The sequence below is a fragment of the Podarcis filfolensis genome, assembly GCF_964270895.1.
Source record: "Podarcis filfolensis genome assembly, chromosome: 8".
Lineage (NCBI taxonomy): Eukaryota > Metazoa > Chordata > Lepidosauria > Squamata > Lacertidae > Podarcis > Podarcis filfolensis.
In genome coordinates this window covers 88,086,038-88,110,735 of record NC_139611.1, presented here as the reverse complement: position 1 = coordinate 88,110,735, position 24,698 = coordinate 88,086,038, and the positions used below count along the sequence as shown (strand labels likewise).

General features: G+C 48.4%; 1 protein-coding gene across 2 annotated transcripts in view; it reads right to left on the bottom strand.

Annotated features, from left to right (window-relative positions):
* SAMD4B (sterile alpha motif domain containing 4B) overlaps nt 1-24,698 on the bottom strand; it is a 36,185-nt gene that overhangs the window by 5,436 nt on the left and 6,051 nt on the right. The window contains exons 2-10 of one of the 2 annotated variants that reach the window (XM_083627192.1): nt 19,311-19,769; nt 14,640-15,122; nt 12,707-12,949; nt 10,478-10,599; nt 9,503-9,589; nt 8,229-8,541; nt 6,353-6,438; nt 6,140-6,258; nt 1,404-1,602 (exon numbers count right to left, since the gene is read on the bottom strand). In XM_083627192.1, coding sequence (XP_083483318.1) covers nt 1,404-1,602; nt 6,140-6,258; nt 6,353-6,438; nt 8,229-8,541; nt 9,503-9,589; nt 10,478-10,599; nt 12,707-12,949; nt 14,640-15,122; nt 19,311-19,506 — 1,848 coding nt within the window. In that variant the 5' untranslated portion in view covers nt 19,507-19,769. The remainder of the gene's footprint in view (nt 1-1,403; nt 1,603-6,139; nt 6,259-6,352; nt 6,439-8,228; nt 8,542-9,502; nt 9,590-10,477; nt 10,600-12,706; nt 12,950-14,639; nt 15,123-19,310; nt 19,770-24,698) is intronic. The other variant, XM_083627193.1, reaches the window with a different exon arrangement.

Sequence of the window (24,698 nt, the reverse complement as noted above, 5' to 3'; positions counted from 1 at the left end):
CCTATACGACCTAGGACCCACTTACCTACGGGACCGCCTCTCCTGGTCTGCCCCGCGGAGGACCTTAAGGTCCAAAATGACAACATTTTGGAGGTCCCAAGTCGCACGGTGGTTAGATTGGTCTCAACTAGGGCCAGGGCCTTTTCAGTACTGGCCCCCAACGTGGTGGAACACTCTGTCCCAAGAGACCAGGGCCCTGCGGGACTTGACATCTTTCCGCAGGGCCTGCAAGATGGAGCTGTTCCGCCTGGCCTTTGGTTTGGACTCAGTCTGACCCTTATGTTGCCCTCCCCTTATGGTTTTGATCTATGGGCTATTATTAATATGAGGCTGCATTTTAAATTGTATTTTTAACCTGTATTTTAAATTGGTTTTTCCCCCCTCTCCTCCCTCCCCCACATTGTTTTTATTGTAATTTTACTGGTGTTAGCCGCCCTGAGCCCGGCTCTGGCTGGGGAGGGCAAGGTATAAATAAAAATGTATTATTATTATTATTATTATTATTATTATTATTATGTGAAGCTGCCATCTGCACGGAATATGTAGCGATGCTAATAATGGGGGCTGCTCCATCTCCCTCGTCTCTACAACGCAGCCTTCGGCAACCTGGTGCCCTCTAGGTGTCTGGGGCTACAGCTGCTGCCCGCGGGGCCACGGACAGGAAGGAGGCGAGTTGTAGTCCAAAATACCTGGGGGGCACTTGGCTGGCTACCCCTCAATAGGCTGTCAGCCAAGCCCCTGGGGTTGCACCGGAGTACAATACAGCTGAGACCTTCCTTCCACAAACATCTTTTTCAACTCCACATATTTTGCTCACGGCTTATGTAAGATTATTTCCGCAACAGAGCACGTTGCACGTCCCTGGTAAGAAATTGCGTATTCAAAATACACCAAGCAGCACAAGTAAGGCGGCTTAGAATGCCCCCTTCTGAAGGAGCCCTCTTGGGTTAATGGAGAGGTGGCCAGGCTGCCTTTCAGAGGCATCCTGTTACCTTAAATAAAGGTAAAGGGACCCCTGACCATTTGGTCCAGTTGTGACTGACTCTGGGGTTGCGGCGCTCATCTCGCTTTATTGGCCGAGGGAGCCGGCGTACAGCTTCCAGGTCACGTGGCCAGCATGACTAAGCCGCTTCTGGCGAACCAGAGCAGCGCACGGAAACGCCATTTACCTTCCCGCCGGAGCGGTACCTATTTATCTACTTGCACTTTGACATGCTTTTGAATTGCTAGGTTGGCAGGAGCAGGGACCGAGCAACGGGCGCTCACCCCGTCGCGGGGATTCGAACCGCCGACCTTCTGATCAGCAAGTCCTAGGCTCTGTGGTTTAACCCACAGCACCACCGCGTCCCTTCCTGTTACCTTAGCGCAGAGCTATAAAGGGAACCCTCCCATCCCTTTCTTACCTGCCGCCCTTGGCTCCCAAGGTTTGGGCTGGTGAGGGCATGCCGCGGGGAGACTCCGCCAATCCCCACAGGGCTCAGGATCCCCAGGCGGCTGGGAGGAATGGCGCGGGGGGGCATCTGGAACTGCCGCTGTCCTCTGCGAGCCACCCCCACCCCCACAGATCCAGCTATGGGGAGAGAATTGGAACCAAAGGCCCATCTAGAAGAGTACCAAAGCAGGGAGTGGGGGAAAGAGAGAGAGAGAAGTCAGTACCGTCACTTGTGAATACAGGTAGCATTTCACAATAAGGCTGCTGTGACCCAAACCCAGGCCACAGGCTGGCCAACCTTACCTTAGCTCTAGTGGCCCCCAAACGTTTTTTGGCCACTAGCCCCCGTGATTCCAGAAAATCACCCCGAGTGCCCCTTACCCCATCATTCAGAATAGCAGTTCACATGACCCACTGATAACAACACAATAAAATTCAAAACGCTAACCATTAATTGCACATTTATTCAATACCTGGTTCAAACCATCTAGTTTAATTAATTCAACAAAACTGATGAACCTGATCCAGTGATAAAAATTTCAAATCTGATAGTCATTTGCACCTCCAGTGCCTCCCTGGCTTGCAGGCCTGAGGCGCCAGGGCCCGGACTGACTCCAGCCACAAAAGCCGAGGCTGCTGAACAGACTCTCTTGGGTTGGGGTTTTCGTTGGGGAGCCAGTTGCTGCTGTTTCTGATATTAATTTTTTGTATCTGTATTTCAAATCTTACTACAATTTATCTGGAAATGGTTTCATTTGATTGTATACCTTTTGATGTTTCGCTTATTGTTTAGGAGTGCTTTTGCTAGGTTTGCAATTATGTAAAACTTGTCCATGCTGCAAGCTGGTTTTGTCTAAGGAAAGGCGGCATACAAACAAAATTATGGATGGATGAAGCACCCACTTTGGGAACCACTGCTGTACTATAAAGCAGCCGAGGTCACCCTGGGTAAGGGACGTAGCTCAGAGGTAGAGGATCTGCCTTGTATGCAGAAGGACCTGGGTTCAATCCCTGGCAACCTCTTCTGGTGGGCCTGGGATAATAATAAAATGAAATAATTCATTATGTATTATTTATACCCCGCCCATCTGGCTGGGTCTCCCCAGCCACTCTAGGCTGCTCCCAACAGAATATTAAAAACACGATTAAACATCAAACATTAAAAACTTCCCTAAACAGGGCTGCCTTCAGATAATAATAATAATAATAATAATAATAATAATTATTATTATTATTATTATTTATTTGTATCCCGCCCATCTGGCTGGGTTTCCTCAGCCACTCTGGGCGGCTTCCATAGAAACCAAAAATACACTAAAATATCACACATTAAAAACTTCCCTGAACAGGGCTGCCTTAAGATGTCTTCTGAATGTCAGGTAGTTGTTTATCGCTTTGACATCTGATGGGAGGGCGTTCCACAGGGTGGGTGCCGCCACCGAGAAGGCCCTGTGCCTGGTTCCCTGTAACTTGGCTTCTCGTAGTGAGGGAACCGCCAGAAGGCCCTCGGAGCTGGACCTCAGTGTCCGGGCAGAACGATGGAGGTGGAGACGCTCCTTCAGGTATACAGGGCCAAGGCCATTTAGGGCTTGAAAGGTCAGCCCCAACACTTTGAATTGTGCTCAGAAACATACTGAGATCCAATGTAGGTCTTTCAAGACCGGTGTTATGGGGTCTCGGCAGCCGCTCCCAGTCACCAGTCTAGCTGCCGCATTCTGGATTAGTTGTAGTTTCCGAGTCACCTTCAAAGGTAGCCCCATGTAGAGCACATTGCAGTAGTCCAAGCGGGAGATAACTAGAGCATGCACCACTCTGGCCAGACAGACTGGGAGACTCCCTTGCCTGAAACCCTGCAGAACCACTGCCAGTCAGTAAGGACAATACTGAGTTCAATGGACCAATGGTCTGACTCAGTTGTTGTCGTTTAGTCGTGTCTGCCTCTTCGTGACCCCCTGGACCAGAGCACGCCAAGCACTCCTGTCTTCCACTGCCTCCCGCAGTTGGGTCAAACTCATGTTCGTAGCTTCGAGAACACTGTCCCACCATCTCGTCCTCTGTCGTCCCCTTCTCCTTGTGCCCTCCATCTTTCCCAACCTCAGGGTCTTTTCTCCTGAGGTGGCCAAAGTCTTGGAGCCTCAGCTTCAGGATCTGTCCTTCCAGCGAGCACTCAGGGCTGATTTCCTTCAGAATGGAGAGGTTTGATCTTCTTGCAGTCCATGGGACTCTCAAGAGTCTCCTCCAGCACCAGAATTCAAAAGCATCCATTCTTTGGCAATCAGCCTTCTTTATGGTCCAGCTCTCACTTCCATACATCACTACTGGGAAAACCATGGCTTTAACTATACGGACCTTTGTTGGCAAGGTGATGTCTCTGCTTTTTAAGATGCTGTCTAGCTTTGCCATCGCCTTTCTCCCAAGGAGCAGGCGTCTTTTAATTTCATGATTTATTATTATTATTATTATTATTATTATTATTATTATTATTATTATTTCCCCCACTCCTCACACAGACCAGACACACACGACCCACGCAAAAGGAAAACCTCACTCCCAAAAGACGAGCAGGCCCCAGGAGGCAGCAGAAAGCAAGCCCACGCAAACCACTCCCCTGTGTTTTCAATAGGGTTGTCAACCGATCAATGGCTTTGATCAAAACTGTTAAAGAGCCAGGCAGTTCAGATTTACATATTATTACCAACTCCACAATAGGGGATTGCTTTCATAGGATGCTGACTTAAGCGACGACAGTTTCCCTTAAGCATGAAAGGAATAATTTGACAAGATGTTGCCCCTCCTTTTCAGGCAAGTCATTTGTATTGTTTCAGAGAATTCATTAAGCAACAATGCCCCAACCCTTTGAAGCATTCCCGAACTTAGGCAGCTGCTTCCAAGACAGCTCTGACAGTGTTGTGGCTCTATTTTCATCAGCAAGCAAGAGAAAGGTGTGTTTTGTCATAATAGCAGTTAGTACCTCAGCTGCTTGCAAGCCGCTAAAGGAAAGTGTTGCTCTTCTGAGCAGAAGTGTTTGCTTGCAAGCTGCTTTGCGTTGCCTTTGGCAAGAAAGAGCCACCAATAAATTTAATAAATAGTAAGATAATAACAATGCTTTTGAATTATGGTGATAATTATGGTGATTTGAATTAATAATAAAGATACTTTTGAATTCTGGTGCTGGAGGAGACTCTTGAGAGTCCCGTGGACTGCAAGAAGATCAAACCTCTCCATTCTGAAGGAAATCAGCCCTGAGTGCTCACTGGAAGGACAGATCCTGAAGCTGAGGCTCCAAGACTTTGGCCACCTCATGAGAAGAGAAGACTCCCTGGAAAAGACCCTGATGTTGGGAAAGATGGAGGGCACAAGGAGAAGGGGACGACAGAGGACGAGATGGTGGGACAGTGTTCTCGAAGCTACTAACATGAATTTGACCAAACCGCGGGAGGCAGTGGAAGACAGGAGTGATGTTTTTATTTTTGGTTATTAGCCGCCCTGAGCCCGGTCTTGGCTGGGGTAGAAATAAGAAATTATTATTATTATTATTATTATTATTATTATTATTATTATTATTATTATTATTGTGTGCTCTGGGCTGCAGGGTCACAAAGAGTCAGACATGACTAAACAACAACAACAATAACAACAGCTGTTTCTGTGCCATCTTCGGGGAGACATTTTCGTCCCTTTAATGCCACTTCCAAGTTCGTAGCAATGCGCACGTACGCGGTCACGCATGATTCAAATGCATGTAAGTGGGGGGGGGGGTTGCCAGTACTAAGGGAGGTACTGCGGACTGTCTTGCCAGAGTGGTGCATGCTCTGGTTATCTCCCGCTTGGACTACTGCAATGCACTCTACGTGGGGCTACCTTTGAAGGTGACTCGGAAACTACAACTAATCCAGAATGCGGCAGCTAGACTGGTGACTGGGAGTGGCTGCTGAGACCACATAACACCGGTCTTGAAAGACCTACATTGGCTCCCAGTACGTTTCCGAGCACAATTCAAAGTGTTGGTGCTGACCTTTAAAGCCCTAAACGGCCTCGGTCCAGTATACCTGAAGGAGCATCTCCATCCCCATCATTCTGCCCGGACGCTGAGGTCCAGCGCTGAGGGCCTTCTGGCGGTTCCCTCATTGCAAGAAGCAAAGCTACAGGGAACCAGGCAGAGGGCCTTCTCGGTAGTGGCGCCCGCCCTGTGGAACGCCTTCCAGCAGATGTCAAAGCGATAAACAACTACCTGACATTCAGAAGACATCTTAAGGCAGCCCTGTTCAGGGAAGTTTTTAACGTGTGATATTTTACTGTATTTTTGGTTTCTATGGAAGCCGCCCAGAGTGGCTGGGGAGGCCCAGCCAGATAGGCGGGGTATAAATAATAAATTATTATTATTATTATTATTATTACTACAAAGTGGCCTGGGAGTATTAGAGCTAATGTCACTATGTAGAGTGCAAATTAGAATGAAATTCGGTCAGGACTTCAACTCAAGGAACAATACTGTGAACCGCTCTGAGACCTGCGGGTATAGGGCGGTATACAAATTTACTAAATAATAAATAATAATAATAATAATAACAAAAACAACAACAACAGCCGCATAAAACCCTAGCTTCCAGTCTTAGAAGCCTCCGTGACAGGAGGCTGCCCTGCCTGACCCAGGACCCTCCTGGCCTAATCCTGTCCCCCGAACACCTTGCTCCTGCCAAGACTCACCCTTTCTGCGGACGGTAGCCTTGCATGTCCAGCACGGCCTTCCTGGGAAACGTCCGGAGCAACTTTAGCACCTGCTGCTTCCAGGACAGGAGCCTCTTCTTCTGCGTCTCTGTGAAAGCCTGGAGGGAGGGCACAGGAGGGCAGACGTGAATTGGGATGGGCAAAGCGGGTGGACATGAGGCCCTAACCCTCTCCGGGAAGCCCAGTGCCTACCTCGTGCATCAGGCATTTCTCTATCAGCTGAAGGTAGCTGGTGATGTTCTCCTCGTCCGGTCGGGAGACCAGCAACTGCGTACACACTGCAGGGGAAAGTGAAGAAAGGAACTGAAAAATAAAACTGCCGCTGTCGTAACGCCGTTAACACAGATCTACGGGGCAACCACAACTGGAAAACTGTGTGCGGCTGCGGTCGCCTCGCCTCAAAAAGGATACTGCAGTCAGAAAAAGGTTCAGTGATCCACGCGACAGTCACCTCCAGACTGAATTACTGTAACTCACTCTATGTGGAGCTGCCCTTGAGACTGACCCAGAAACTCCAGCAGGTGCAGAATGCCGCGGCAAGGCTACTTACGGGGTCCTTGCCATGGGATCACATTCATCCAGTGCTATACCAGCTGCACTGGCTCCCAGTGGAGTACAGGATAAGGTTTAAGGTGCTGGTTTTAACCTTTAAAGCCCTATAAGGCCTAGGACCCTCGTACCTACGGGACCGCCTCTCCTGGTATGTCCCACGGAGGACCTTAAGGTCTGCAAATAATAACACCCTGAAGATCCCAGGCCCCAGGGAGATTAGACTGGCCTCGACCAGAGCCAGGGCTTTTTCGGTCGTGGCCCTGATGTGGTGGAACGCTCTGTCACAAGAGACTAGGGCCCTGCGGGACTTGACATCTTTCCCGTGTATAAGACAACCCCAAATTTTGGACATGATTTTCTCGGGGGGAAACTTCACATTATACACAGAAAAGTACAGTATTTTACCCTCTTCTCATAGCTACCATAACCCTTCTATAATTTACAGTGTTTTACATCCATCTTTGGAGATACGCCTCTTCAATTTCTTTCTATCATTCACTGCTGTTAGCTTCCTGCATCCAAATAATAATAATAATAAATTTATATCCCGCCCTCCCCAGCCGAAGCCGGGCTCAGAGCGGCTAACAACCGTAAAGTAATACAGCATTCTATAATCAATTCATTATAAAATCAGTTCAAATCAGATTAACAGCAACCATTGGGTTAGAATTCTGTGAGGATTACCAAAGGAGGGGGTCAGGCTGTGCCTTGGCCAAAGGCCAGGCGGAACAGCTCCGTCTTGCAGGCCCTGCGGAAAGATGTCAAGTCCCGCAGGGCCCTGGTCTCTTGTGACAGAGCGTTCCACCAGATCAGAGCCACAGTCGAAAAAGCCCAGGCTCTGGTTGAGGCCAGCCTAACCTCTCTGTGGCCCGGGATCTCCAAGATGTTTTTGTTTGAAGACCGTAAGGTCCTCCGTGGGACATACCAGGAGAGGCGGTCCTGTAGGTACGAGGGTCCTAGGCCGTATAGGGCTTTAAAGGTGAAAACCAGCACCTTAAACCTGATCCTGTACTCCACCGGGAGCCAGTGCAGCTGGTATAGCACCGGGTGAATGTGATCCCGCAGCGAAGACCCCGTAAGTAGTGAGAACCCCGTAAGGAGTCTCACTGCGGCATTCTGCACCTGCTGGAGTTTCTGGGTCAGTCTCAAGGGCAGCCCCACGTAGAGCGAGTTACAATAATCCAGTCCAGAGGTGACTGTTGCATGGATCACAGTGGCCAGATCAGGGCGAGAGAGGTAAGAAGCGCTGCTGTTAAGTTTCAGATCACTCACCCATTGCACAGGTAGCCGCCCCCTTGGTCTTTGGAAACCGGAGGGGTCTGCATGTCCATTTTAACTTCGGGGGCCCTGGGCCAAGAGGCCCTGGAGGACTAAAGCAATGTTAGCACGGAGACCCGGCCATTTTAAAAGACCAACCCTAGCCACAGACCTAACAGGGACCGTGAGGTGTTAAGAGGGTTCACTGGACGGCGCAAATCCTACCGCTTCAGGCCTGGTGGCAACCTGGAGCCCTCACCTTTGCCCATCACCCGGGTGAACTGCCCTGCAATGTCTCCCTCGGCGATGGGCGCCGCCCCCGACTCCCCGTCGCAAGGGGAGCCTGTCGGGGGCAGGAAGGTGTCGGTGGCCGGGTCCTTGTCCTCGGAGGGGTTGCCGCTCTTGTCCAGACACAGCTTGGTGGCTCCGCGCTGCTCCGCTGGCAGCTGCTGCTGCTGGCTCTCCTTGGACGCTGCCATGGCCTGCAGGGCGTGGAAGGCCTTGATGGGGGTGATGATGATCTGCTGCAGCTCCTGGAGGGCGTTCCACAAGTTCCCACCTTCCAAGATGTCCTGGGGGGGGGGTGAGAGAGGGAGGAGAGAAAAAGGAGAACTTGAAGAGGGGAATTTTTCTGCAGCTCAAGACTTGGCGGGGGAAATGGAGGAGGAGCGGATGGAAGCATTAAGGGAAATGAGCTTATGTCGAAGTTAATTTGGATTTTCGTACTTGTGGACTAGAGTATTGTTTAGGGGCTGTCGATGGGAAGCATATTGTTTATCAGTGTGCATACATTCATATTGTTAATTGTTTTTTATTATTTTTAATATGTTTTCATTATTTTTATTATGTAGTTTGTGCTTTGACTAATTTTTATTGTGTGTTTTGTGCTTCATATATTGTAACTTTATGTCGTGAACCACCCTGAGACCTACCGGTATACACAAATTATATTATTATTATTATTAGTGCTTTTTTTCTGAAACAAATGTTTAGGAGTGCTCATATTGAAATACTGCCCCCTCAATGAGGCCAAACTTAGATTCACAAAATGTTGAGGGGTACGTGTACCCCTGCGTACCGCCGTAAAAAACACTGATGATGATGATGATTTAGTTGCACTGTTATTCTAAATCAGATTTTGGACGCACTTAGCTCCTATTTTAGACACCCCGTCTTTCCCACAGCTTCAGGATACTCAAATGACAATTCTGTTCCATTTAATACAGGAAACTCGCATCCTATGAGGGGGTTACGTTCTGGGGGTGGCACATACACAAGGGACCACCCCCTCAGAAGCACCCCATAACCACAAGCAAGACAGAGAGCTATTAGGGGAAAACCCTGTGCAAAAAGAGCTTTTGAGGTCTCCGCCTTCCATGCATTTAAATCTGTGTGATTTCAACCAAGTTGAAATCACAAGAGTTAAAATGTGCATCAGCTGTGAGTTACTGGTACCGTTAAACTTACGAGACCCTCGGAAGCCCAGCCCTGCCTCTCAGCAGCAAAGTCTCCACCTTTGACTGGCTCTCTTACCTTCTCCAGAGACTTCAGCACGCTCTGCCTCTCCCGCAGCTTCTGGATGCTCAAGGCGATTTTGTGCCTCGCTCCTTTGGTGACGTTCTGGTCAGGGAAAAGAGGGACAGCTGAAATACCCACCAGCAGAGGCAGCTCCCGCCCAGCCCACGGAGGAAGAAGCGTGTTTGAAAATGCGCAGCAGCCCCCCAAGAATGGATGGTCTCAAGCGGTATCCGCCTTTACAAAACAGCCACAGAAGCTCTAAGCATGCGTGAGCATAACAATGTCCTGCTGCATAAAAAACTCCTAAGCCTCTAAGATTTCCTTTGGGGGTGGCAGTCCTCAAAGTTGTAAGGAAAGGCTTAAAGGCATGCGGATAGTGTTGTGAACCGCCCTGAGACCTGTGGGTATGGGAAGGTATACAAATTTAACAAAAAATAGTAATAATAATAATAATAATAATAATAATAATAATAATAATGGACGCGGGTGGCGCTGTGGGTTAAACCACAGAGCCTAGGACTTGCCGATCAGAAGGTGGGCAGTTCGAATCCCCGCGACGGGGTGAGCTCCCGTTGCTCGGTCCCTGCTCCTGCCAACCTAGCAGTTCCAAAGCACGTCAAAAGTGCAAGCAGATAAACAGGTACTGCTCCGGCGGAAAGGTAAACGGCGTTTCCATGTGCTGCTCTGGCTCGCCAGAAGCAGCTTAGTCATGCTGGCCACATGACCCGGAAGCTGTAGGCCAGCTCCCTCGGCCAGTAAAGCGAGATGAGTGCCGCAACCCCAGAGTCGGCCACGACTGGACCTAATGGTCAGGGGTCCCTTTACCTTTAATAATAATAATGGCTTCTCAGAAACCCAAAGGGCCCCTGGTAAGAGGTCTTCCAACAGCCTGGTGGCACAGGATCAACTCTAGACATGCTTTCTTTCCCCAGTCCCCCCTGCTTGCAAAGCAGTCACCCCCAGCCGCCCCCAGGACTCTGGTTTAAGCACCTTGTGCAGTACCTGCGACTCCAGATGTTGCTCTGTGAGGGTCATCATCTCTTCGTAGGTCATCTGGGAGAAGAGGGCTGCATATTTGTGGAGGCGAAGACTCTTCAGCCACGAGGGGACATCTGTGGAGAGCGGTCGAGAGGTAAGACACCTTTGGGGGACAGCCTTGTGAGTGAGCCAATGTCACGGAGTGTGGAATCTAGGCAAACTGTATTTGGCCATGCCCTTGCGGCGCAACAGAAGCGAAGTTGCCTGAACCATGTGTATTAATAAAACTTATAAACCATGTTGTTTTATGTTGATTGAAAACTGAAATGTTTTTAAAATATTTAAGGTCTTTGGGGGGGTGTTTTTTTGTCATCTTGGTCTCCCTTTTGAGAGGAGAAGTAGAATAAACTCCCGCGGGCTCATCCTGCATGGCCAATGGTCAGGGATGAAGAGACACCTGAAGGGCAACAAGTTGGGGAAGGCTGTCCAGCACAGCCGAAGAGTAGTCAAAAACTGAGTGCCAGGGAACTGTCCCAGCAATGAGGCATCTCAGAATGGGGCGTGCTCTTACCACCTTTGGTCATGGACCACTGCACTATGTCTATCGGCATAGCAGTGTCTTTTAAACACAACGACGTTTCCCAGGTAACAGGGTCTACAGGAGGGGCCAAAGCTAAGCATATGTTTGCAACTCCCATTGGGACCATCAAGTCTCTGACTGCTGCAGACTCAGCTGCCTCCAGCTGGGGCTGAACCTAATATTAGAAATATTGCAAAAATGAAGGAGATGGGATAGGTTAAGAATGTAAAGGCAATATTAAGTTAGGAAATGCATAAGAAGACAGAGGATTATCAGAGGTGCTGATGGAAGTCCAATAAGGATGTATTTGTGATAAATTGTGTGGTATGTTTTATAATTTTGTATTTTAAAACAAAAAAAATATATAAATAAAAAAATAAATAAAAAGCTGGGGCTGAACCGGCAAGAGGTGTGTCTTTCTTTAATTCACACACACACACACAAATGTACAGACCAGGCAAGTGATTCCCCCTGAGCTTCCTGGGCACGAGAACATGGCAAGCCAAGAGGGACTGAAGAGAATGGGCATTTGTGCCATTTTACAAAGTTTGGGCGGGGGGGAATGGACTGCTCAAAGATGCAGCTACACATACGCGTCTGAGGACTCCTTTTGCAGAATCCTCAAATCCCATTAGCAGGGCTGCTGCTCAGCAGGTCTTTCCGATATTTTGAATTACTATAACTGCATTGTTTTGATGATTTTGTAAGAATTGTTGAATCGTGGAGCTGGAAGGGACCACAAAGGTCATCCAGTCCAACCCCTGGCAATGGAGGAGTCCTTTGCCCAACATGGGGCTCAAACCCACGAGCCTGAGTGTCTCATGCTCTACCGGTTTGGCTCTACTTCTATGTTTCCTGTATACCTGAAGGAGCGTCTCCACCCCCATCGTCCAGCCGAGACACTGAGGTCCAGCTCCGAGGGCCTTCTGGCGGTTCCCTCATTGCGAGAAGTGAGGTTACAGGGAACCAGGCAGAGGGCCTTCTTGGTGGTGGCTCCTGCCCTGTGGAATCCCCTCTCACCAGATGTGAAGGAAATAAGCAGCTATCTTATTTTTAAAAGACATCTGAAGGCAGCCCTGTTCAGGGAAGTTTTTAATATTTAACGCTGTACTGTTTTTAACACTTGATTGGGAGCTGGCCCAGAGTGGCTGGGGAAACTCAGCCAGATGGGCGGGGTATAAATAATAAATTATTATTGTTATTATTTCTGTGTTTGATATTACAGCAGCTGCAATGTTTTTAATGCTACGGCGATTGTTGTGAGCCGCTTTGAGCTCAATATTGCTGTTGGAAAAGCGGAATACAGTCATACCTCAAATTGAAGTAGCTTTTCAGGTTGCGCTCCGCGGTGACCCGGAAGTAATGGAGTCAAAATGACGTCACGCGCATGCGCGGAAGCGCCAAATTGCGACCCACACACTCGCAGACGTGGGTTGCGTTCGCTTCTGGATGCAAACGGGGCTCCGTAACAGATCCCGTTCGCATCCAGAGGTACGACTGTACAAATATTAAATCGAATCAAGCCGATTTGGTAGAACGGGGTTTCCTGCGGTTTGAGGAGCGGTATTCATCTTTGAGGCCAATCTCTGACCCAGGAGGACAGAACCGCAGTCCACCTAAGTGGCTGTCGAGTCCAGCCGCACCCTCCCCTCCCGAAGTACCTTTCATGCCGCTCCCCTCCTCCTGGAAGGTGTTTCGGCTGCCAGACTGCTCCTCCGTCTGCTCGCTGCCCGATGAGGCCACGCTGCTCTGGGGCGAGAGGGGAGCGTGCTCCCCGCCGGGGATGAAGGCTGGCCGGGTGCCCATCTCGTCCACGCTCATCCACTCGCTGGGGACCTGCTGGCTGGTGGGGATGAGGGACATGGAGCGCTTCAGCGGGCTGGGGTGGATTTGGCAGGGGAGAGCTGGAAGGAGGGAAGAGATGGTTAGCCCCTGCTGACAATGGCCCCACACTCGGCTGCAAAATCATCAGGAAGGCTTCAGCAGCTTAGGAGAGATTTCAGAACGAAGGAAAGTGTTACAAATTCCGAACCTATCGAGTGGCTGTACTACCCAGAATGTAGGTTCTGGGTGAACCTGACCAGAAGGAAGTTTGAGCAGGAATACACCGAGAACCACCAATTACATCTTCTGAGGTCCTTCTTCGTGTGCCCCCTATACGGGAGGTTCGGAGGGTGGCAGCAGCTTTTCAGTGGTGGCTCCCCATTTGTGGAATGCTCTCCCCAGGGAAGCTCACTTGCCATCATCAATGTATATCTCCACCCCATCATCCAGCCTGGACACTGAGGTGAGGTTACGGGGAACCAGGCGGAGGGCCTTTTCGGCAGTGGTGCCGCTCTGTGGAATGCCCTCCTGCCAGATGTCAGAGATAAACAACTATACGTCTTTCAGAAGACACCGGAAGCCAGACCTGTATAGGGAAGTTTTTAACGTCTGATGTTTTATTATGTTTTCATATCTGCTGGAAGCCACCCAGATAGGTGGGGTATTATAATAATAATAATAATAATAATAATAATAATAATAATAATAATAATAATAATAATGTATTCAGGCACCAGGCAAATTCATTACTTTTTAACCAGGCCTTTGGTTTTTAGCTGTTTATGGCCTTTTAGAGTGCTGGAGGAGACTCTTGAGAGTCCCATGGACTCCAAGAAGATCAAACCTCTCCATTCTGAAGGAAATCAGCCCTGAGTGCTCGCTGGAAGGACAGATCCTGAAGCTGAGGCTCCAAGACTTTGGCCACCTCAGGAGAAGAGAAGACTCCCTGGAAAAGACCCTGATGTTGGGAAAGATGGAGGGCGCAAGGAGAAGGGGACGGCAGAGGACGAGATGGTGGGACAGTGTTCTCGAAGCTACCAGCATGAGTTTGACCAAACTGCAGGAGGCAGCGGAAGACAGGAGGGCCTGGCGTGCTCTGGTCCAGGGGGTCATGAAGAGGTGGACACGACTAAACGACTAAACAACAATGTATTTTCTTTTCTGGTAAACTGCTTTGAGTTGACATGGCAAAACAAGCGACTAATACATTTAATAATAATAATAATAATAATAATAATAATAATAATGATGATGATGATGATGTTCAGGCAAGGAACTGGAACGACCCAACTGGCTGACTAGGCCTCAAGGATCACCCGACCAAAGAAGTTTTGCACAGTCCTTTGCAGTGCCTACAAATCTGAAATGTTTTCTTAGCTCTGGCGTGAGGATAGGAAAGCAAGACACACAGCTTTTGAGATCAACAAACAGATTCCTCCCAGAGATGAGAGAGCTCCCTCTGGCTCGAGACAGAGAGCTCAGTTTATTTCCAAGCCGTTTCACCAAAAACTGCGAAATACTATGGTTAATTTCCAAGCTAATCAGAATTGGTTAACTCCTTTTAGAGCAGCAGAGATATTCAGAAAGGCTGCTCCGAAGGGAACTGCTGCGGTGGGGCAAGAACCTACCTTAGTGAATTGGGAAGGTCTTCTATGTCCCAAGACACAGATTTTAATTTTTTTGCAGGAAAACACCCCCACCGTCACCCTCCCAAGCAAGATGGCGCCTGTTTCACAGACCCTCCTCACCCCTCCGCCCTGCCTTCCGCACCTGTGTTTGCGTTGCTCCCGATACTGTTGATGGCCGACGGCACGGATCCAGAGGAATGGAAGGACATATGCCCATTTTCCCGCGGAGGCTTCTCCTGCCAGCCGTGCCCCAGGTCTCCGAGGCCCGTGTCCACGGGGCCCTGCCACTCATCCGAGCCCTGGCGCGAGTGGTAGGCAGTGTCGGGCCGCCCCCTGCTCTGGCCGGAGTAGCCGCTGGAGAGACGTTCCTCCAGGTGGTTGAGCCACAGGGCCAGGGAGTTGCGGTCGTCCAGCGTGGTGGCCGGGTGGATGAGGGCGTAGGAGAGGAGCTGCCGGCTCTCCTCGATGAAGAGGTTGCTCTCGATGGAGTAGGCCAGCACCTTCTGCAAGAGCTTCATGTACTCGGACTTGGCGTCCGTGTTGCCAGGCTGCAGGAGAGGCAGGTGGGAGAGGAGCAGGGAGACTACTTTGTCCTTGGGCTCTTGGTGCCACTGACTGATGACAGCTGTTGGGGTAAGAGAGAGGGGCAAGTCAAGAGAATATCTGGTGCTGCTGGGGATGATGGATTGATTTCGGTTGATTTGATTGACATACTATGCCCTCTTCAAATGTGTTGGGGGGCTTATTGCTGTTTTCATTTTGATTATGGGCTTTGTTCCATTTTATTTATGCATACATACATACATACATACAGTGGTACCTCAGGTTACATACACTTCAGGCTACATACACTTCAGGTTACAGACTCTGCTAACCCAGAAATAGTGCTTCAGGTTAAGAACTTTGCTTCAGGATGAGAACAGAAATCGTGCTCCGGCGGCGCAGCAGCAGAGGGAGGCCCCATTAGCTACAGCGGTGCTTCAGGTTAAGAACAGTTTCAGGTTAAGTACGGACCTCCGGAACGAATTAAGTACTTAACCCGAGGTACCACTGTACACACACACACACACACACACACATACATACATACTTTTCAAGTTTATACATTTCCCCATTTTTTATACATTTCACTAATTTTGACATTTCAAAACTTGACTTCCATCCCCCTCTTTCTGCGGTTCCTTAAACTTGTTTTTATTATCTTCTGCATATCCAAATTAACTTAATTTACTCATTTGTTCATCTTCTTTAAATATATACTCTTATAAAATTGCAGGTTGTTACAATGACTCTGTCAATGTTTTTATCTGTTTCTAATTTATCTGTAAATATTCAATAAACCATTTCCATTCTTTTATTTAAAAAATTGTTATCTTGATTTTCCGGTAACTTTCGCTATTTCTGCATATTTCCATTGTATCCATTCTTCCTTTACTGGGACTTCTGCTTCTTTCCATTTTGGGGCCAGTAACATTCTTGCTGCTGTAGTTGCATACATGAATAAGTTTCTGCAAGTTTCTATAGCTTCTATATATTTTAGGTAGTTCTGTCCCTATAATTCCCAAAAGAAAAGCTTCTGGTTGTTGTTTTTTAAAACAAAGGTTATTTTAAACATCCTTTTCATTTCATTATATATCATTTCCGAGAAATGAATTGATTATGTACTTTGTGGTTTTATATTCAGATTTTAGCTTTCTTGATCTCCTGCCCTCAGGAAGAAGATATAGAAGCATGATTAGTCGCACCAACAGGGTAAAGAACAGCTTCTATTCGTGGGCTATTAGGCTGCTGAATGAAAAGATAACAACAAGGCAACTGACTTTCGGGTTTGGTGGGTGTGCGTCAGTAAACGAGGGGAATTAAGACTAAGAGAGCTGCGGGAGAAGGACACCGAGCAACAGTTGCTCTAGGACTAAGGAGAAACTGTGAAGCTCCCTTATTATTTTTTGCTATTGAATTCTGCACATTGTTTAATCATTCCGATTACATTTAAGGTACAGTGCTACCTCCAGTTGCGGACGGGATCTGTTCCGGAGCTCTGGTCAGATCCCGAGGTTTCCGCAACCGGAGGGACTGCTTCTGCGCATGCGCGGGGTAGAGCGCTTCTGCACATGCGCACGTGGCGAAACCCGGAAAAATACTTCCGGGTTAGCCATGTTCGCATCCTGAAGGATACGCAACCGGAGGTGTGCATATCCAGAGGTACCACTGTACTGAAATGTGGGTTTTTTTAAAGTTATTATATTTTTGTTTAGCTGTGCTCTTGTAAAATTGGTTATTTTTGTAATTTTGTGTTGTGAACAGCCTGAGAAGGATAGTATACAAATTTAATAAAGAAAACCATAATAATACAGGCAGCCCCTTGTTTACGAAGGGTTATGTTCCGAGGCACTGAGCACATCGGTAAAATTGTGTATAACTGAAACCCATTGAAATAGCCTGCAAGCAGCCCATTCCGCACGCTCCCTTTCAGTGACGTCTTTATGACGTTTCCAGGTCACATCTGGGTTCGGCACAATACACACAATCACAATCATATTGAATGTGCGTAAACAAGGAGCTGCCTGTAGTAAGTTTTCGTAGTGTTTGTTTGAAATGCATCCCTGTTTTTCTTTGTTGTAAGCTGCTTTGAGCACGATTTTTTGTGTGTGGAAAGGCAGCATACAAATAAAACCAGCGAATGAATCAATTTACATAGTACCACTGTGGTGTTTTTCAGATGACGCTGGAAGCCACAGGTCAGGAAAGAGTGCCAGGGTCCTGCCAGCACGCTCCCCAATGGGGCCACTGTGAGAACAGGATGCTGAACTAGTTAGGCCATTGGCCTGATCCTGCAGGCTCATCTTACATCCTGATATTTGAACGAAAGCACCTTCAATTGTTTCTGGAGTGTGTAGACCAGGCATCCCCAAACTCAGCCCTCCAGATGTTTTGGGACTACATCATCCCTGACCACTGGTCCTGTTAGCTAGGGATGATGGGAGTTGTAGTCCCGAAACATCTAGAGGGCTGAGTTTGGGGATGCCTGGTGTAGACCACAGAATAGGAGCAGCTACAGTAAAAGCCCTGCTCTCTCTCTCTTTTTTAAAAAAATAATTTTTATTAACAAACCAATCAAATCACATTAGTTCCAAATTACAAAACCGAATTTTAAATTTTTGTTGGGGGTACCCATGCTTCGAGCTCAGAAAGGGATCCATTCATCTCTCTTGCTGCTGCCTTGATGTTACAGTTCTGTCCAAATAGTGTTCACAATTCTGTCCACTCCTCTCTTTGTTGTTTTCCTCATCTCTTCTTGTTGTTATCGTATATTTTCCCTTTCATTGTGACCTCTGATAGTCTCCACAAGCGAGTTGAAAACAAGCGTAAAAGCCCTGCTCTCAATTACTTTGGAGCAGGCTTCTGAGATTTTCAGAACTTGAAAGCAGGCTCTTCTTAGGACCACCTTCCCCAAGTTGAAGCCCTCCAAATGTTTCTGACTACAGCTCCCAGCAGCCACCTGGCTGGGGCTGCTGGGAGTTGTAGTCCAAAGCATCTGGAGGGCTTTATCTTGGGGGGCAGGGGGAAGGTTGATTGAGGGTGCTCCGAATTGTCTCCTGGCTTTACGTCAGCAGCCTCCAAAAGAGATTCAGTGAATTCAACCTCATTTCTCCCTTTTGCCTTAATCTTGGGCTACACTATTATTAGAGAGCTGTAGGAGTTGCATTTTGCCTCACAGATAAAAGGGAGGCGCTTGTGTGTGTCAGTTGCAAGGGTGGGGGTGGTGAAGGGGGTGCGTGTGCTTGGGGAATGGAGCTTAACTGAGTGGCATGGAGTTCTCACAGCTTAGCAAGATCCAGCCGAACTTGTGAGGACACTTGGTCCTTATCAGGCGTTCGGCAAAAGGAGGCAGATGCCACGGGCTGAGCACCCACAAAGTGCATGCATTATGCACTCCTAATCTGCAAATTATCCGAGATTAGTTATAGGAGGTCTACTTTCCTCAGTGTTCAGTCACGAGTAAACTGAGTGGGGGGGAGCTCCTTGACCCATTTGCAATTTTTCAGCGAGCACTTAAATGCAAAGTGTGAATCAGGGAGAACGTGCATTTGCAAACATGTGTACCGGAGAGGCCCACTCACAGAGCCGGAATTAGCTGCAGCTAAACCATATGCTCTGGGCAAACGCAGGTCTTCTATCTCTCACAGTGGTGCGAGGGGATGAATCACAGAGCTTCATGAATAAGGAATGAATACATAATTTTATCTCCTCCTTTAATATCAGAATGCCGAGTCACCCAATAAAAAACGACTGGCAATAGGTTGTCAGAAGTACTTTTAACACAACACACAATTAATCTATGGAATTCGCTGCTTCGAAACGGCCATTAGCCATGGGGAGTTTTCTGAAGAATTGGACCTCTTCTTTGTGAATCTGCTAAACAGCAGCTCTGAGACACCACAGCTAACTGGAGCCGTGCTCACATGAATACCAGGTGATCAGTGTTCAAAATTAGCCAGGCGCCAGGCGCGTTTTCTGACAGGTAACCGGCCTTTCACGAGGAAGTAGAGATGCCTGAACACCTGGTTTAGCGCATAACATCACCATCTGGCTGGCAACACGTTTCTTCATCATTCTGCCCCTCAATCATTTTGGTTGCCCTTTTCTAAACCTTTCCCAACTCTACAAAACCCTTTTGGAGGTGAGCGACAAGAGCGTGCCCAACCCAATTAAGGACCCGTGCCAATATTGCCACATAAGCAGATTCTCTGAATCCATTCGGACTGTGAGGATGTTAGACATAAGTTCCAGAGGGAAAAAAGAGCTGACTTACCTGCACTGTTGGCCTCTGACTCCAGAACGTGGATCTCTGTGCAATCTGCCAACGAGTGCTCCAGGCACAGCTGCAGAAAGCGGGCTTGAGTGCGAGAGATGCGCTTGAGGAGAGACAGCAGGGCCACCGTCTGCTCACATTCATTCCAACCTTTGAACCAGCCAGCAAGGATGCCCACCTGGTCCCGGAACATCATGGTGGCTGGCACCTCGGGTTCGGCGGCAACTCACCCACAATGGGGTCAAGGAAGCACCAGGGTTTGGGGTGGGGTAGGGGGGAAGGACCCCTCACATGGTTTCAACCTCAAGTCTGGAGGCTCGGCAGAAGGCCACAAACCAGAACACCGGCTTTCCCGTTAGCAGAGAAGCAGAATGGCATGGAAAGGGAGGCTTTGCTGTTCCGAAGATCTTTGGGTTCTTTGGGGATTATTCCACTTCAGCAGGATGTCTCAGAACCCCCCTGTAAGAGAGAACGAGAGTCAAGGATGAGGATCTTTACATCCCTCCATATTTGTCTGTACCCTACAAAATTATGCTGGGCAAACAGAACCCCATGCAATCCGCTGCTTTCAAAAACTCCCGTCTATCAAGACAATGTGGTGACAATGGAACACCCAGGCCCATTTGCATTTGTTTTTAACATGATACTTTTTAATTATAGGGAAAGGCTCCCTGAGAATATTCATATTGAAGGGTGGCATAGTAGTTGGTTCCAAAAAAAATACTGACTCAAGGAAATGTTAGGCCTGAGTCTGGTGGACCAGAGTTCAAATTCAGAAGTGTCTCTGGGAGGTAGAGTCCAGAGGCAACAGCTTTGGACAGTTCACACAAGGCTCAACATTTTGAACTATAAAATGCAGTGATGACGACGGCAAACTCAGGAGTGTGGAGCCCCTTTCACAGAAGTGCAGTTGGAAGGTACCCCAAGGGTCATCTAGCCCAACCCCCTGCAATGCAGGAATTACGGGTTTGGAATCGCTTCTTGCACCCTTCTAATTCAGGAATGCCAACCTAGGCCACGATCACAAAGCATTTGCTTTGGTTTGACTGGGGCATTTTTCCACCCCTGCACTGCTCTTGCCCAGAGAAAAGCTTTTGGAGACCTCTGAGCAGAACTGGCACACCAGTTTAGTCAAGGCTGGCACTGACCAAGGATACGCAGCTGGCTCTGAAGGCAACCAAGGGAAAGCCAAACAATAGTAGCCCCTCACACCAACCACTTGTGCACACTAATCCTATAGAAATGAGGCCTCTTCTGTTTCATTCCCCCTGTACCATGGAAGTTTAAACTCGAAGGTCCTCAGAGCAGAGACCCTCTCCCCCATCATTCTTGCTCACGTGAAGTACTATATACAGTGGACGCTTGGGTTGTGAACATGATCCGTGTGGGATGCACATTTGCAATCTGCAGTGGCACGTCTGCGCATGCGCGGATTGCAATTCGGTGCTTCTGTGCATGCACAAAACATGATTTAGTGCTCCTGCACATGTGCAACTGCTGAAACCTGGAAGTAACCTGTTCCAGTACTTCCAGGTTTCGGCGGGTCTGTCACCCAAAAAAAACGCAACCTGAAGCATCTGTAACCCAAGGTATGACTGTATATACTTTGATGATACTGCAGGAGCCATACAACTTGAACACCCGAGGCGAGAAACAGCAGCACCTGAAAGTGACTTGGCCCAAAGGCCTTGAAAGGAGTCAGAAGCAAGATGAAAAGCACGAGTTACCTCAAAGACACATGTAACTCCCCCCCCCCAAAACCCCCCCTCACCTATTGCATAACAGAATGCCTGGGAATTCAAAAGAATGCTAGTGTTGCTGGATAAAAGCTCCTTTAGGAGACTCCTGCTTATCAGGGCAGAGGAAAGAACCAATTATGGATAATTTTACTATCTGCCTTTCGAATGATAAAAAGCACAAGCAGAAAAATCCAACGAATTTCCTAAAAAACTAACTGGCATGAACACAAAATGCTGTACCCATGAGCACAGCACAGCTTTCCCCACCGTCTGGGCACCGCCTCAGGTTTAAACAGTTGTGAACTCTTCGACAGAGAAGCCTGTTTCTATTAAAGCCCTTATATAAAGAGAGAGCATCTGTCTTTAAGAGAGAGAGAGAGAGAGAGAGAGAGAGAGAGAGAGAGAGAGACTGAGGAAATGGCTGTCTGGATCCCTCTATCCTCTGGACACTATAATTAGAGCCAACCAAAGCAAACGCCGTCCCCAAGAAAAGCCACCAGGAGAAGTCTGGAGGAGCAGCAAGGCAGCTGGCCCTAATTATACCTTCAGAGAAGGAAGGAGGCACATCAAATGCCACCCACAGCTACGTAATGTGGAGGAGGGAGCCGCTTGGGTCTTCAGGTAGAGACCCAAAGCTGGGCAAGGGGCTGTGCCAACAGCTGGCAGAGCCATCCGGACGCTGGTCAGGGAGCAAGAAAGATTGAACTATTCTCTGTGCTGTGACACCTTGGAGCTGGCACATCCTGATGCCATCAAATGAAGGTGGTGGGGTTAATACTAATACTAATACGACTACTACTACTACTAATAATAATAATAATTTATTTATACCCCGCCCATCTGGCTGGATTTCCCCAGCCACTCTGAGCAGCTTCCAACAGAACACCAAAATACAATAACCAATTAAACATTAAAAGCTTCCCAAAACAGAGTTGCCTTCAGATGTCCTCTAAAAGTCTGGTAGTTATTTTTTCTTTGACATCTGGTGGGAGGGCGTTCCACAGGGCTGGTGCCACCACCGAGAAGGCCCTCTGCCTGGTTCCCTGTAACTTGGCTTCTTGCAGCGAGGGAACCGCCAGAAGGCCCTCGGCGCTGGACCTCAGTGTCCGGGTAGAACAATGGGGGTGGAGACGCTCCTTCAGGTATACTGGACCGAGGCCATTTAGGGCTTTAAAGTTCAGCACCAATACTTTGAATTGTGCCCGGAAACGTCCTGGGAGCCAACGTAGGTCTTTCAAGACTGGTGTTATGTGGTCTCGGCGGCCACTCCCAGTCACCAGTCTAGCTGCCGCGTTCTGGATTAGTTGTAGTTTCTGGGTCACCTTCGGAGTTAGAATGAGCAGCCTGCGTGAGGGCTTTCTGTTGATGGCAGTGGAGGGGGCTACCATCAGTGGGGATTCAGCCTGCATCACTATCATCCAGGCACGCTTCTGAACAAGATGTTCTGTACTGGGGCAGTGGCGCTGGACTCATCTCCTGGTGCCAGGGCCGGCCCGCCCATTAGCCGTGATTAGGCAGTTACCTCAGGTGACAGGCTGGGGAGAACTCAGAGGAGCACACTGCTCGCCACCTCCTGTGCTTGTTGCTTTGGATGCCGCTGGCTCAGGGAAATGCTGGCAAGCGGTGGTGGGCGCCATTTTCTGTTTTGCCTCTTGTGGCGAAATGTCCGGCCCTGGCTGGTGGAGCTTCTTTTGGCCCAGGCAAAGAGAGACCTCTGCCTCGTCCAAACCCAATGCAGTAGGTTGTGGGGCTGGAATGCAGCCCAAGAGAATGAAAGTGAAGCTTTCTACTTTGCGGCCCTCAACAGCCTCCGCCCAGTATACCTGAAGGATATACTGCCATTGTTCAGCCTGGACACTGAGGTCCAGCTTTAAGGGCCGTCTGGCAGTTCCCCCACTGTGAGAAGCAAAGTTACAGGGAACCAGGCCGAGGGCCTTCTCGGCAGTGGCGCCCTCCTTGTGGAACACCCTCCCATCAATAGACATTATATAATGTCTATTGTCTATTAATGTCTATTATATAATAGACAGTACAAATTTCCAGATATTGGGTTGCCTTCAGATGTCTTCTAAAAGTCAGATAGTTGTTTATCTGACTTTTAGAAGACATCTGAAGGCAATCCCGTATTGGGAAATTTTTTAATGTCTATATGTTCTACATTTTTTAATGTGCTGTAAGTCTCCCAGAGTGGCTGGGGAAACCCAGCCAGATGGGCAGGGTATGAATAATAAAATAATTGTTGTTGTTGTTGCAGGCACTGTCCACCAAGAGGGAAAACATTATCAACACTCAACCAGGGCTCTGACCGGCTTTGCAAACCAGACAGGATTCGGAAACCCCCAAAGTTTCTGAACTCATGATGGCAACAGCCCCAAGCTTAAAGAACATAAGAGGGGTTTTGGTGGATCAGATTGAAAGGTCTATCTAGTTCTAGTCCAACATCCTGTTCTGGCAGTCGCCACCCACGAACTCCAAAGGGAAGCCCAAAAGGAGGACCTGGGTGCAACAGCACTCTCATCTGCAACTCCCAGCAAATGGCATTCAGAGGCATGTTCTCCCCCTGGTCCTGGAGGTCATTTGTATTAGCCATCATGACTAGTAGCCATGAGGCAAGCTTTAGCATCCAATTTCTCCCCGAACCACAACCCTGTAGAGCAGTGGTTCCAGATTAGCTAAGCACTGTGGACCGCCTGTTGTTCAAAAGCCAAGCCATGGGCCCTCTACTTTTGAAAATGTTGGCATCTCTATGGTAGGTTTTGCTATGTGGATGGTGGCACAGATCTCCTGGAGTCTGTGGACCATCAACTGGGAGCCACTCCTGTAGAGCAATTGTGCCTAAAACTTTCGATACTAGCTACAGGTGGAGACTATTTTAGGCACGTCCAACTGAAGCACGATTGCTAAAGCACGGGTACTTTGGGACGTGGAAGAAGGCAGAAAGGGGGCAAAATGGGGGCCAGGGACAGACATCCCCATCCCACGCGAAATGGTCGCTGCCTGTACTAGGAGTTTTGCTTTTGGTTTACAATGGTACCTCGGGTTAAGTACTTAATTCATTCTGGAGGTCTGTACTTAACCCGAAACTGTTCTTAACCTGAAGCACCACTTTAGCTAATGGGGCCTCCTGATGCTGCTGTGCCGCCGGAGCACAATTTCTGTTCTCAACCTGAAGCAAAGTTCTTAACCAGAAGCACTATTTCTGGGTTAGCAGAGTATGTAACCTGACGCGTATGTAACCTGAAGCGTATGTAACCTGAGGTACCACTGTATAAGATACGATAATCTTTATTGTCACTGTCCCATACAGAACAACAAAATAGAAAAATCTACATAAAACATTCAAAACCCAACAAGCCTGCTATTCCAACCTAGTTAGCCCCCTAAAAACTCTGATACCCCATTTTTAAATACAATATACACCCATAGAGACTCCTTACACTGTGTTTAAAACCAAAATCGCATTTGGGTAGAAACTGTTTCTCAGGCGGCTAGTCCTAGTCTTTATAACCCTGTACCTTCTTCCAGAAGGCAGAAGCTGAAAGAGATCATTTCCTGGGTGTGCACTATCCTGCGCTATCTCTGCAGCTTTCTTATGGCACCTGGAAGCGTAGATTTGATCCAAGGTGGGTTTCAGCTGCATAAGGAATCT